The sequence below is a fragment of the Crinia signifera genome, chromosome 2 (genome assembly GCF_055691185.1).
Source record: "Crinia signifera chromosome 2, ASM5569118v1, whole genome shotgun sequence".
NCBI lineage: Eukaryota > Metazoa > Chordata > Amphibia > Anura > Myobatrachidae > Crinia > Crinia signifera.
Window position 1 is genome coordinate 79,410,726 of NC_139218.1, and position 12,878 is coordinate 79,423,603.

The 12,878-nt window shown below is 44.6% G+C and overlaps 1 protein-coding gene across 1 annotated transcript in view; it reads right to left on the minus strand.

The window, feature by feature from the left end:
• The window catches only part of PHEX (phosphate regulating endopeptidase X-linked), a 225,173-nt gene extending 224,749 nt beyond the window's left edge, over positions 1 to 424 (minus strand). The window contains exon 1 of the mRNA XM_083172463.1: positions 55 to 424. Within this exon, the coding sequence (XP_083028589.1) occupies positions 55 to 178 (124 nt within the window). The 5' untranslated portion in view covers positions 179 to 424. The remainder of the gene's footprint in view (positions 1 to 54) is intronic.
• Between the last annotated feature and the right edge of the window lie 12,454 nt (positions 425 to 12,878).

Sequence of the window (12,878 nt, forward strand, 5' to 3'; positions counted from 1 at the left end):
TCTCAATGCAGTTAAAATCATATTAAATATGCAGAGTATTATAAAGTTACTTACCCAGTAAGAGCAGAAGAGCGAGGACCCCTGTGATGCAAATGAAGATACCTAGGGCTATTTTAATTGTTCTACTGGCAGAACTTTTCTTGCCTGACTTTGAATTCCCCATGTCTTCTCCTTCCATAGAGAGCTGGTGAGGGGAGAGGAAAGTCTGCAGACAAAAATGTTCTTTCTCCCTATAATGCTACTCCAGACTTTTTTAATCAGAAACCCATGTTCTAAATGAGACTTCTACCCTTATGTCCTCTACACAGAGTACACATCTTTTACAAGTTTTCAGGCATCGGACTCCATCTCCTCCTTTTACAGAGGGGTGGGGAGAATGAGAAAGGGCTTTCCCAATCCCTCCTCTTGTGAAGGATAAAACTACACACAGCTCACCGGCTGGGACTTGCCAAAATGAATGGTGATCAGTTCATATTTATTACAACGCCTGTGATTTGCAGAGTATGTCATGGTGTTTGGGTGCACTGGGAGAAGTACACATGATCCAAAAGTGAGATAGTGGGGTAATGTGTAGTGAGATGTCAGAGTATTATTTGTGACATACTGTACAATGTTCCTAACATTGTCTTCAATGAGAGTTCATAAACTTCAGATCTAGAACAGTTAATCTTTATTCTTATCTCCAGTTGTTAAGCTTCCAGAGTTGAGCTTGCCAAAACATGACATGATATATAATCATGCTGCATGCCTGCCTTTTACTTTCCTAAAAACACTTTGGAGCACATGAAACTAACCCAGCAAAAGTTAATAAAACAAAAGGTTTACAAATACATATAACGCTTATTCAGTGCAGATTCCTTGCGCTTATCCCACATTGCCATTTGTTTTCGTTTAAAGCTGAGAACGGCAAAGTTGATCCAAGGCAGTGTGCAATCCGCTTTATCAACCGCTTTATTTGTTTAACCCTTTGAGCGCCAACATCTCTGTAAGAGATGCTCACAATGGGGCAGATGTATTAAGCCTGGAGAAGAGATAAACTGGAGATAAAGTGGAGATAACTTGGAAGAGTTAACGCACCAGCCAATCAGCTGTGTTTGAAATATGACAGTTGGGATCTGATTGGCTGGTGCGTTATCTCCTTCCAATTTATCTCCAGTTTATCTCTTCACCAGGCTTAATACATCTGCCCCATTATCTGCTAAAAATGACGGTGTTATATAAATTCAAATTTTAAAAAATATGTAAAAAAAAAAGATTTATGTTTCCTATATAAGGTAAACATCACATTATGATGAATAAAAATGTTTTCTTGGCAATTTTCCACACCTATTTTGACAAATTCCATTGGCAGTCAAAGGGTTAATGCTCTCCAGAGAAAGTGACGAGTATCCATGGAGGTAGGGGGCAGCATGTTTGAGACCTGGGAGGGGGCTGCTGACAGTTTTGCCAGTTGGAGAAAAGCTAAATGAAAAAATGTTTTAAATTGTTTTGTAATGCTGTCATGATTTCAAAGAGTGGTATATTTTATAGAAGGAACAGTACTTTACATTGCTGCCTACTGTATCACAGTATAGTTTATGATAGTAGAATAAACCTTTACATTTTATGCGACAAGGATACTATTCTTATTTCCCCTTAGGTCAGTTGACCCCATAGTAGTCATCTCATATGGCTTTGCTACAGTATTTACGCCCTTGGATTCCCAAAAGTGTACATCCCCCCGGAAATGTGTGTATATCAGAACCACTCGTCTTAGCTAATACTTGGCTAATGTCTTCCATTCAAAGCCAAATGACGTTCAGAGTAAAAATACTGTATTGGCTGGCAATTTCAATCCCACCTAAACACTGAGGTTCTTTCAATGTGGGGAGCCCACATACGCTCTATACACAGAAAACCACATAAAATCCTGTTGTGTTGTGTAATTGAGACCAAATGTTTGCCTTTCTCAACACTAGACAGACAAACTTACAATTAAAGTACTAAATATAATGGTTTCAGTCAACTAAATTACTATGTTCTTCCCTACTGCTAACCTTAACTTCTCAACCTGAATGCTTTTTTTTGTTCCAAGCAAATAGTTATATACAGTACTGTGTCTGTCACAGTGACAAACAGAAAGGTCATGATCTAAGGGATGACAATCTGAGAATGGAGAGAAAAACAAACACAGCAACTAAAAAAAAAATCACCGTGCCATAGACCACCAATGGAGTGTACAATTTCACTGTACTGCAGAGCCATCGCCCTGTATATAATATCCGTGTTACTGCAAACCATACGCATGTTCCACACATTTTATTCCAGTGCCCAAAGCAGCCAATGAAGGCCGTCTTGCCACCATTTTAATGAATGAGGGGTCCAGAGTCTGTACTGCTGCTGGGTACATACAGTACTTCCTGGTCTCCAGTATCCAATTCCTATTGCCAGCCAGAGTAAAGGCCCCCATACACTATGCGATTTTGGTCCGATTTCATCCGATTTCGGCACTTGGTGCCGATAATCGGATGAAATCGGCCCAAAATCGTATGTGTGTGATATCTGATCCGATCCGATGCGCGGTCCCGTGCGCATCGGACCGGATCAGGGAGGTCGGACGGTCTGTACATACGATCACGTCCGACCTCCCTGTATGCATATGCCTGCCACCTGACAGGCATATGCATGCAGACACCGGGTGGGCAGCGGGTCCTTGAGCACCGGCTGACTGACCTGGCCGGGCGGTGGTGCGTGCGGGCAGCGGCCAGCGGTGGTGGGCGGCGGGTGCGGTGAGCGCTGCTGACCTGGCCGGGCAGTGTACTTACACATAGCAGCAGCGGGGACGGGCAGCGCAGTGGCGGCTATTATATTTTTAAAATACTTGTCAAATGACCGGCCGCTCTCTGATTGGCTGAGAGCTCTCCGGCCAATCAGAGAGCAGCCGGTCATTTGACAAGTATTTTCAAAATATAATAGCCGCCACTGCGCTGCCCGTCCCCGCTGCTGCTATGTAAGTAAGTACACTGCCCGGCCAGGTCAGCAGCGCTCACCGCACCCGCCGCCCGCCCCCACCACCGCTGGCCGCCCGCCCCCACCACCGCTGGCCGCCCCCACCACCACCGCTGCCCGCCCCCGCCGCCCGCCCCCACTACTGCCGCTGCCCGCCCACACTACTCCTCACCGCCCTGCAGCTCCCCGGGTTTTTTTTAACATGGGATAAATCGCATGCGATTTATCCCATGTAAAAAATGGCACATCAAGTGCCAAATTGTATGTGAGCCTCCCGGGGAGCTGCCGGGCGGCTCGCAGGTAAATTGGGTCCGACTTGTCCCTAGGACAAGTCGGCCTAATGTATGGGGGCCCTAAGTTACAGTCTGTATGTAAGATGCAGCACTTTAGCAAATGCTAACAGTCTCCTGCTGCATTAAAACTTTAATGACAAGGAAATTGCACAGACACGGCTGTGCAAATCCTTACAAACATACATCAGGCCTTATGTGGGAACCCATCCAAAGAATATATTTAACCCTTTGAGTGCGAAATGAATTTGTCAAAATAGGTGTGAAAATTGCCAAGCAAACATTTTTATTCATGTTTGACCTGTAATATTTACCTTATATAGGAAATATATTTAAATGTGAGCAACACTACCCCACACACCTATCCAATTTTTTTCATCAGACCAGCCAACCTGCCAACTTTTGAACAGACCAGCCAACTTCTGTGATGACACAGAAGAAGGTGGGTAGTACCTACCTACTTCTGTGTTTTTATGCTTTTTTCATATAATTTATTATTATTGGCGAAGCACGGATGGTGTAATGGTTAGTTACTGCCTTACAGCGCTGAGGTCCTGGGTTCGATCCTTACCATGGCCCTAACTTTGTGTGGTTTGTATGTGCTTGTGTGGGTTTACTTCGGGTACTCCGGTTTCCTCCCACAATCCAAAAATATACAAGAAGGCTATTTGGTTTCCAACAAAAATTAACCCTAGAATCTCTGTGTGCGCGTGTACATGTGGTAGGGAATATAGATTGTAAGCTCCACCGGGGCAGGGACTGATGTGAATGTTCAAATATTCTGTGTTAAGCGCTGCGGAATCTGTGTGCGCTGTATAAGAAACTGTTAATAATTAAATAAATTTAGTGCGCTGATATTGAGAATCATTTTATCTAAATTAATTAATAGAAGGGATTTAATTCCAGGTCTATGTATTAGACAGCGAGCAGTGAAAGTAAATGAAACTCTCTGCCTCGCACACCATGCAATCTTATCTGTTACATGTATATCCTGAAATTGTTAAATGCAAATAATTGTTATCCAGCTTCCTCAGTGTTGCAACATAATGTTGATTAGTTATGGCCTTCAGAAGAATAACTGTTAATGGGGAAATGTATAAAATGTTGTAAAGAGCTGGGATTTTTTTTAGAGATGTGCTGACTCGGTTTCCAGAGATCCGAGCCCCCACGGACATCATCATTCCGAGCACGGTTCCGAGCAGCGCTCGAAGATTCCCGCCTGACTCGGGTCGGTCCGCCTGGGCAGAACGTCATCACCCGGCGCCGGATTTCGCGAGGCTTTAAATAGTGGCTGCTGCGCCCGCCATCTTCACTCCAGTCTAGTATGGGAGAGGGTGTGTTGGTGCTGCTGCTGGGGCTTAAACTTGAGCTTGAGCTTGACCTTGAACGCAATATTTTTATTCGCTGGGGCTGTCTCTCAGTGCTGCTGTGTACTCTGTTCTCCTCTCTGCTTAGGGTGGGATCACCCTAGCAAGGAGGAAAGTCTAACTGTGTACTTGTAGTACTACTGTCTCCTCTGTGCGGTCTACCTCTGGTGTGCTGTGCTGTAATTATTTTATTCGCTGGGCCTGTCTCCCTCAGTGCTGATCTGTACTCTGTTCTCCTTTCTGCTTAGGGTGGGATCTCCCTAGCAAGGAGGACAGTCTAACTGTGTACTTGTAGTACTACTTTTTCCACTGTGCTGGGGCCTACCTCTGGTGCTGTGCTGCAGTGGCGGATTCAGGGGGGGGCACCCGGGCACGTGCCCCCCCTGTCATTTCATTTTGTAGCTGAGGACCAGGGCTTTCCAATGAGCCCAGCCCCGTGTTTCTAGCCCCCCGGGAACCAGAGATATCGCCTGGCAAAGCTGTAACGGTTTTTCCCCATAGGATAATATGGGACCCGTCAATTCTGACCCCCACCCAGTTCCGACGGCTGCCAGTTCCCCCCCCTGGCATCACAGAAGCTTGTGGTGGATGTCATTCAATTTCAAATCGCTGGTCCATATTGGTCAATCAGTTCCAGAGATATTACGTGTAAACTAATTTTTTTATTTTTGAAATGTAATTTCATGGCTGTTCATGTTCTTTGAGGGCAGATTACTCTGGAACCAAACGTTCCAGTTTCACTGGACCAAAATCATTCAAAGCCCACTCAAAAGTTCTTCAATATGATACTTGTCTCATGTAAATGGATCAGTTGGTTCCGAAGATATAGCTGGTTGGTTAAAGGGGGGTAGGGAGAGGGGAGTGGTTGTCTCTCACCCTCACACCAGAAAATGCAGGGACTAAGCTTAGGGGTCAGCCTGGGAATGCATTTTCTGGTGTGAAAGGGGTATTATTTCAAATAGCCTGGACCTGCAGTGCTCTGAATACAGCCAGGCTCTGCCACTGTCAGTGGCTATCACTTCTGCCTGGCGGCTGTCCCTCATTTACCGCGAGCATGTATTCCCCTTGGCAATGAGCATGTAATCCCACATGGCAATGAGCATGGAACCTCTGGCAATGAGCATGGAACCCTTGTCAATGAGCATGTAGATAAGCAGCACTTATGTAGCATCATTTTTAATAGGCATTATGGTGTTTGACATAATACATAATGGATATAATGGCGTGTAACTTAACGTGTAATGGACATTATGGTGTAAATGTTTAATGCGCGCCTTTGGTGGACAATGTTCCTGTTTATGAAACGTATTGTGAATTTTGGCTTAATCTGTGTGGCATTATGTGAATTTTGGCTCAATCCATGTGACATTATGTGAATTTTGGCTCAATCCGTGTGGCATTATGTGAATTTTGTCTCAATCCGTGTGGCATTATGTGAATTTTGTCTCAATCCGTGTGGCATTATGTGAATTTTGGCTCAATCCGTGTGGCATTATGTGAATTTTGGCTCAATCCGTGTAGCATTATGTGAATTTTGGCTCAATCCGTGTGTTATTATGTAAATTTTGGCTCAATCCGTGTGGCATTATGTGAATTTTGACACAATCCATGTGGCACTATTTGGATTTTGACTCAATCCATGTGGCATTATGTGAATTTTGGCTCAATCCATGTGGCTTGATGTGAATTTTGACACAATCCATGTGGCATTATTTGAATTTTGGCTCAATCCGTGTGGCATTTTGTGAATTTTGGCTCATTCCATTTGGCATCATGTGTAAGGGGCAAGTATAATGGGGTCTAGTATTTTGTTGCATAATGTGTAGAAGTTGTATATGGTGTTGTACACTACACTCAAGGACATGCCCCCTGTTGAGTGGCCACACCCCATTTTCCAGAGCGCGCCTTCGGCGGGCGCAAAACTACATCCTTCACTTTTGTCACCATGGTGGCCCTGCGTACTTTAAATGCCAGGGCCTATTTTTAATCCCATTCCCACCCTCTCTCTGCCTCTCTCTTAGCATGTACACTGGCACCACTAACACCGCCCCCCCACCTAAACCCTCTTTTATCATGGTGCCCCCCCTGTCATTTTATCCTGGATCCGCCCCTGCTGTGCTGTAATATATATTATATATTATATTAATAATTAAATATATATATTTATATATATATATATATAGTCCACTGGTGCTGCCTGCACTGAATCTGCCAGTATTATTTACTCAGTCCACTGTTGCCACTGGCAGTGCTACTGCCTAAGTGTACCTACCTAGTACATACTAGGCTGCTATATATAAGTTGAATGAAAAATAATGTTACTTGTTTCCTAGCACGGCGCCAGCGATTTTTATCTCAAGCATCGAGACCTAAAAAATCATGTCGATCGCATCGCATGTAACCAAATCGCATGCGATGCGATCGATGCGATCAATGCTATTTTTACATTGCAATCAATGTATAATGGTTCCTGAGATCCAATTTTACATTGGGCCCAATGTAAAAAGCCCCCAAAACCCAGATTTTAATTGCATACCCACCCTCATGGGTTAAATGGCCCCCCATTGTTAACGCCACCCCACGATTAACGCCTAACCGAAGCGTGGCGAGCGCAGTGAGCCCACGAGGGGCGGCGGTATGTGTCCTTCAAACTTTTCATACCCCGACTATCCACGTCGGCGTGGAGTTGATTTTATAAAGTGTGGCGAGCCACCGAGCCCGAAGTGTGGCGAGCGGACGTGCATAACTTCACAGGTATACGCGTCCTCTCGCGGGGCTCGCCCCACTTTATTAAATAGACTCCACGCCGACGTGGATAGTGGGGGGTATGAAAAGGTGGGAGGACGCGTACCGCCGCCGCCGCTCTCCACGCTTCCGGTTTGCGTCAATAGTGGGGAGGCGTTAACAATGGGGGAACACTTCACATACTTAAAACCCATGACGGTGCATATACAATCAAAACGCTTTTGCCCTAAAAACAATATTGTGAGGTGTTCAGAATAGACTGGAAATGAGTGGAAATTAATGTTATTGAGGTTAATATAGCGTAGGAGCAAAATAAACCCCAAAATTCTGCGATTTTAGCAGTTTTTATGCTTTTTTAACAAAAAAATCAGAACCCAAAAAATCCAAACACAAAACATTTAGGAGGTGTTTTGGCAAAACCCATTAGAACCCAAAACATCAAGGTAATCAGAACCCAAAACCCGAAAAGTGGGCGGTGCACATCCCTAATTTTTTTTCCGTAGCAATCAGACAGCTTCCATTAATCATTTTTTTAATGTACTTTATAAATACTAGCTGAAAGGTAATTCATTGCAACTTCTATGCGTGTGCATTTTTTAAAATGTTTCGGTTGATAGGTTGACTTTGTCAAGGTCGACCTGGGCAAAAGTTCGACATGCACTAGGTAGACATTGACAAAAGGTTGACACAAATAATAGGACGACATGGCAATGATGAACACAAGAAAAGGTCGACATGAGCTTTCACAATATATTTCTTACGGATTCAGGGCCAGATTCTGTTTCAAAAGTGATAAAATGGAGAGTGATAAACAGCCAGCCAATCAGCTTCTACCTGCCATGTCATAGACTGTGTTTAAAAAATGTCAGACAGGAGCTGATTGGCTGGCTGTTTATCACTCTCCATTTTATCACTTTTGAAGCTTAGAGAATCTGGCCCTCAGTATTAAATCCCGGCGGTCGGGATCCCGGCGTTCAGAATCCCGACGCTGGAATCCCGATGCCGAAATCCCGACAAGGGGGGGACGTGGATCGCCCCCCCTTGCGGGCTCACTGTGCTCGCCACGCAGCGGGCCCGGTGCCTCGCTGCGCTCGGCACACTAATTTATTCTCCCTCCAGGGGTGTCGTGGACACCCCCCGGGGGGAAAAAGTGTTTGGATTTCGGTGGTCGGGATTTTGGCGGTCGGGATTCTGAACGCCGGGATTTACACTGCATCCCTTTCTTACAGATGATCTGCTCTTACTTTGGGATATGGTCGTATTGTCGACACCACTTAGGTGGACAGTCATTAGGTCGACACCGTTGGGTCGACAAGTGGCAAGGTCGACAGGTGTCTAGGTCAACATGGGTGAATGTCGACAGTTGGCAATGTTGACATGGTTATAGGACGACACGTCACTAGGTCGACGCGGGTTAGGTCGACAGGTCGGAAGGTCAACATGGTTTTTTTTACAGTTTTTTGAGCCAACATGTGCAGACAGGCGGTATTTCATGCCCTACCATCCACTAGGGTGTGGTGGGAGAATAAAATAGTGTGCTGAGAACAGCGAGGCACCGTGCCAAAAGCATAGCAAGTGATTCGAGGGGCTGCGGTTGACTTCCAACTGTGCCCGTGTTGACTGGGTCGCCACTTTCGGGTAAAAAACACAAAAAAAAACATGTCGACCTGATGACCTAACCCATGTCGACCTAACGCTGTGTCAACCTAAACCCATGTCGACCTTGTCCCATGTCAACCTTGCCACCTGTCGACCTTCACCCATGTCGACCTAGACACCTGTCGACCTTGCCACCTGGCAATCCAACGGTGTTGACCTAATGACTGTCGGCCTAAGTGGTGTCGACAATACGATCCACACCCCTTACTTTACGATTCATGTGGTCTATAACTGAGAACTGTAAAGTTTGGCAAGCGAAGTGAGCCATGCGATGGTACACGTTACACTAATTGGGGGTCCATGTCAACAGATGTTGATGTTGACATAGACTCCTAAACCAGCAGATCGGCCCCGTGTGCATCAGATCTGAGCAAGAGCTCAAACGTGCTGAACATACGATAAATCATACATGATGCATGTAAAAGATAAATCAGCACTCACAATGTATTGCATCCGATGCGGTGGGATGCAGAGAGTCAGGCAGAGGGCGAACTTTAAACAATTGCTGTCCAGTTTGATCTGTTCACATTTGGGCTGGAGAGATTTGGCCTGGACAGAGAGCTCACACTTGCCATGAACCCTGCTATCCCCAACAACTGATTTTAGGATCCTGTCATATATATATGTCATGTATACACTACCATTCAAAAGTTTGGAGTCACTTATAAATGTCCTTATTTTTGAAAGAACACTGTTTTTTCAATGACAATAGCATTAATTCATCATACACTATACACCATATACATTGTTTATGTTGGAAATACAGTACTAGCTACAAACGTCTGGTTTTCAAAGGAATATCCACATAGGTGAATAGAGGCCTATTTCCAGCAACCATCACTCCAGTGTTATAATGGTACATTGTGTTTGCTAATTGCATTAGAAGACTAAAGGATGATTGGAAAACCATTAAAAACCCTTGTGCAATTATGTTAGCAAAGTTTAAAATGGGTTTGCTCCTAAAAAAAGCTATTACACTGGCCTTCCTTTGAGCTAGTTGAGTATCTGGAGCATCACATTTGTGGGTTTGATTATACTCTCAAAATGGCCAGAAAAAGAGAACTTTCATGTGAAACTCGACAGTCTATTCACATGGAATAGCCAATGAAGGCTATTCCATGTGAGAAATTGCTAAGAAATTTCCTACAACGGTGTGTACTTCTCCCATCAGAAAATAGCACAAACAGGCTCTAACCAGTGTAGAAAGACAATTGGAAGGGCCCTGGTGTACACCTGAGCAAGAATACATGTACATTAGATTCTCTAGTTTGAGAAATAGATGCCTCACAGGTCCACAACTGGCAGCTTCATTAAATGGTGCCAGCAAAACGCCAGTGTTAATGTCTACAGCGAAGAGGTGACTACGAGATGCTCGCCTTCAAGGCAGAGTGGCAAAGAAAAAGCCATACCTGAGACTGGCTAATAAAAGGAAAAGATTAATATTGGCAAAAGAACACAGACAATGAACAGAGGAAGATTGAAAAAAAAGTGTTATGGAAAGATGAATCAAAGTTTGAGGTCTTTGGATCACACAGAAGAACAATTGTGAGACGCAGAACAAGCTCAAAGATGCTAGGTGAGTGCCTGGTGCCATCTGTCAAGCACGGTGGAGGTACTGTAATGTGATGGTCTGGGGATGCTTTGGTGCTCGTAAAGTGGGAGATTTGTACAAGGTAAAATGGATTTTGAATAACGGCTATCACTCCATTTTGCAATGCCATACCAAGTGGCCATTAAGCCATCCAACTTGTAGGAGGTGCTTCAGGAAACATAGGGTGAAATGTCTTCAGATTAACTTAACAAATTAAGAGAATGCCAAAGGTCTGCAATGATGTAATTGATGCAAAAGGAGCATTGTTTGACGAAAGGAAAGTTTAAAGGACAAAATAATTATTTCAAATAAAAATCATTATTACTAACATTGGCATTGTTTTGACTATATGTTCTATTCATTTTGCAACTCATTTGAAAATGTATATATCTCAGTATAGGGAATCTGTTTCCCTGTTGTGGATCTATGCTGCACACACCTTCTTATCATAGTCACTATTAGTTGGCAGTGGTAAAGGTCTAGGTGGTGTACTGTCGGGACCTTTGTTGGCAGGTGATGGTGTCTGAACCCAGCAGCTGCAGCGGTTGGCTCCTATATCTGGGGTGGCAGGGGCACTTTTTGTCCATTGGAGGGACAGTTCCCCATACATCAGAATGATTACTTGGGAAAATCAAACTAGTTGAAACAACATTTTTGTCCATTTTTCACCATGTGGGAGCAAAACGGCTGATAATTGTTTGCTCCCACACACTAGACAGAAAAAATTGGCTGGTTGGATTGATATCAATCTGGTGTATGGCCGGCTTAAGCCTACATAAGGTTTGTTTATTTTAAAAACACCATTGCTTCTCTTCATAGCACACCATGGTATTCTCACTCAACTATATAATTCACTGTCCCTGCGACTCAGCCCTCTGTACACATTGCCACCTCCCCTCTTATTAGCACTCTGTCACGGATGTGTTGTGAATAAGGACTAGAGATGTGTTGCAGGATTAGTATTTGGAGTACTTAGCAAAAGCTGGGTGGTCTAATATAGGCCTTCCTCCTGTTATTGATGGTCAAGACTTGAAACACAGATGGGACAGTAACAGTAATGAGAACTATAATATTGTGGATGTGGAAGCAATACCTAGTGGAGAATTCAGGAAAGTGGAGCAGTCTTAGGTTGTGTACACACGGGGGCAATTTTGTCTAATATCGCGGGCAATATGGTCACTCAGCTCCTGTTTTCTCCCCTGTAGTGATCGCTGGTCGCAGGAACATGCTCATGCAACCAGCTGATTTCCTCTGCCGGGCTCCCCCCGGCAGTTTCTTTTTCATCAGCGATCTCTGGTCGCTGATGCAAACGGGACACTGAGCGATATATCGCTCATCGCGAGTGATAATTGCTCGGCGATATATCCCCCCGTGTGTACGCGGCTGAAAGCTGTGTACACACAAGGGCAATATATTGCTCAGTTTCTCCTTTTTCCTCAGTGACCAGAGATGGTCGCTGATGAAAGGGAACATCTGCCGGGGGAGCCACAGAGGGAGCTCCTGCGACCAGCGATCATAAGGGGGTTAAAAACGGGAGCACGCACCCGGCGATTTATCGCTGGTGCACACTCCAATCGCTGGCAATATGGTTGCTCAGCGACCATATTGCCAGCGATTATAGCCCGTGTGTATGCACCTTTAAGCTATTCAGGAATAATGAGATGCGGAGTAGTACCAGCTATACAGGTTTGGATGCTGGGATGTGTAGCAGTACCTGCTATACAGATTTGGATGCACCCTTAAGGTGCTTTAATCTTTGGGAATAGGTGAAAGTCGCACGGCCAAGGTCGGGGCTGTATGACGGGTGTGGCAGAACCTCCATGAACTTCAGGTGCTGCAACCCTCTTCCCAAAGATGAAAGAGCACTTTAAGGGTCAACACTTCAACTCTGATGATGAGATGAAAGCTGCCGTTCTGTCCTGGTGTCAACAGCACCCACCAGCTTTCATCTCTGATGAGATTGCATGACTCCTCAACCATTGGCGCACATGCGTGGAAAGGGATGGGGACTATGTTAAAAAGTGAATACTGCATTATGTAGAGGATAAACTGAGTTATCGAGTACAAAAAAAGTGTTCATATGTGTTCATAAACTTACAGCCATGGAGGCTTTACTTTTCAATCCAGCCTCATAGCTGCTGACATTTCAATGGGCCCATCCACTTGCCCCTCTCACGTTCACCTTATTCGCAGACAAGCTTATCAAATTGTAAAATAACCCACATAACCTTCATAAAC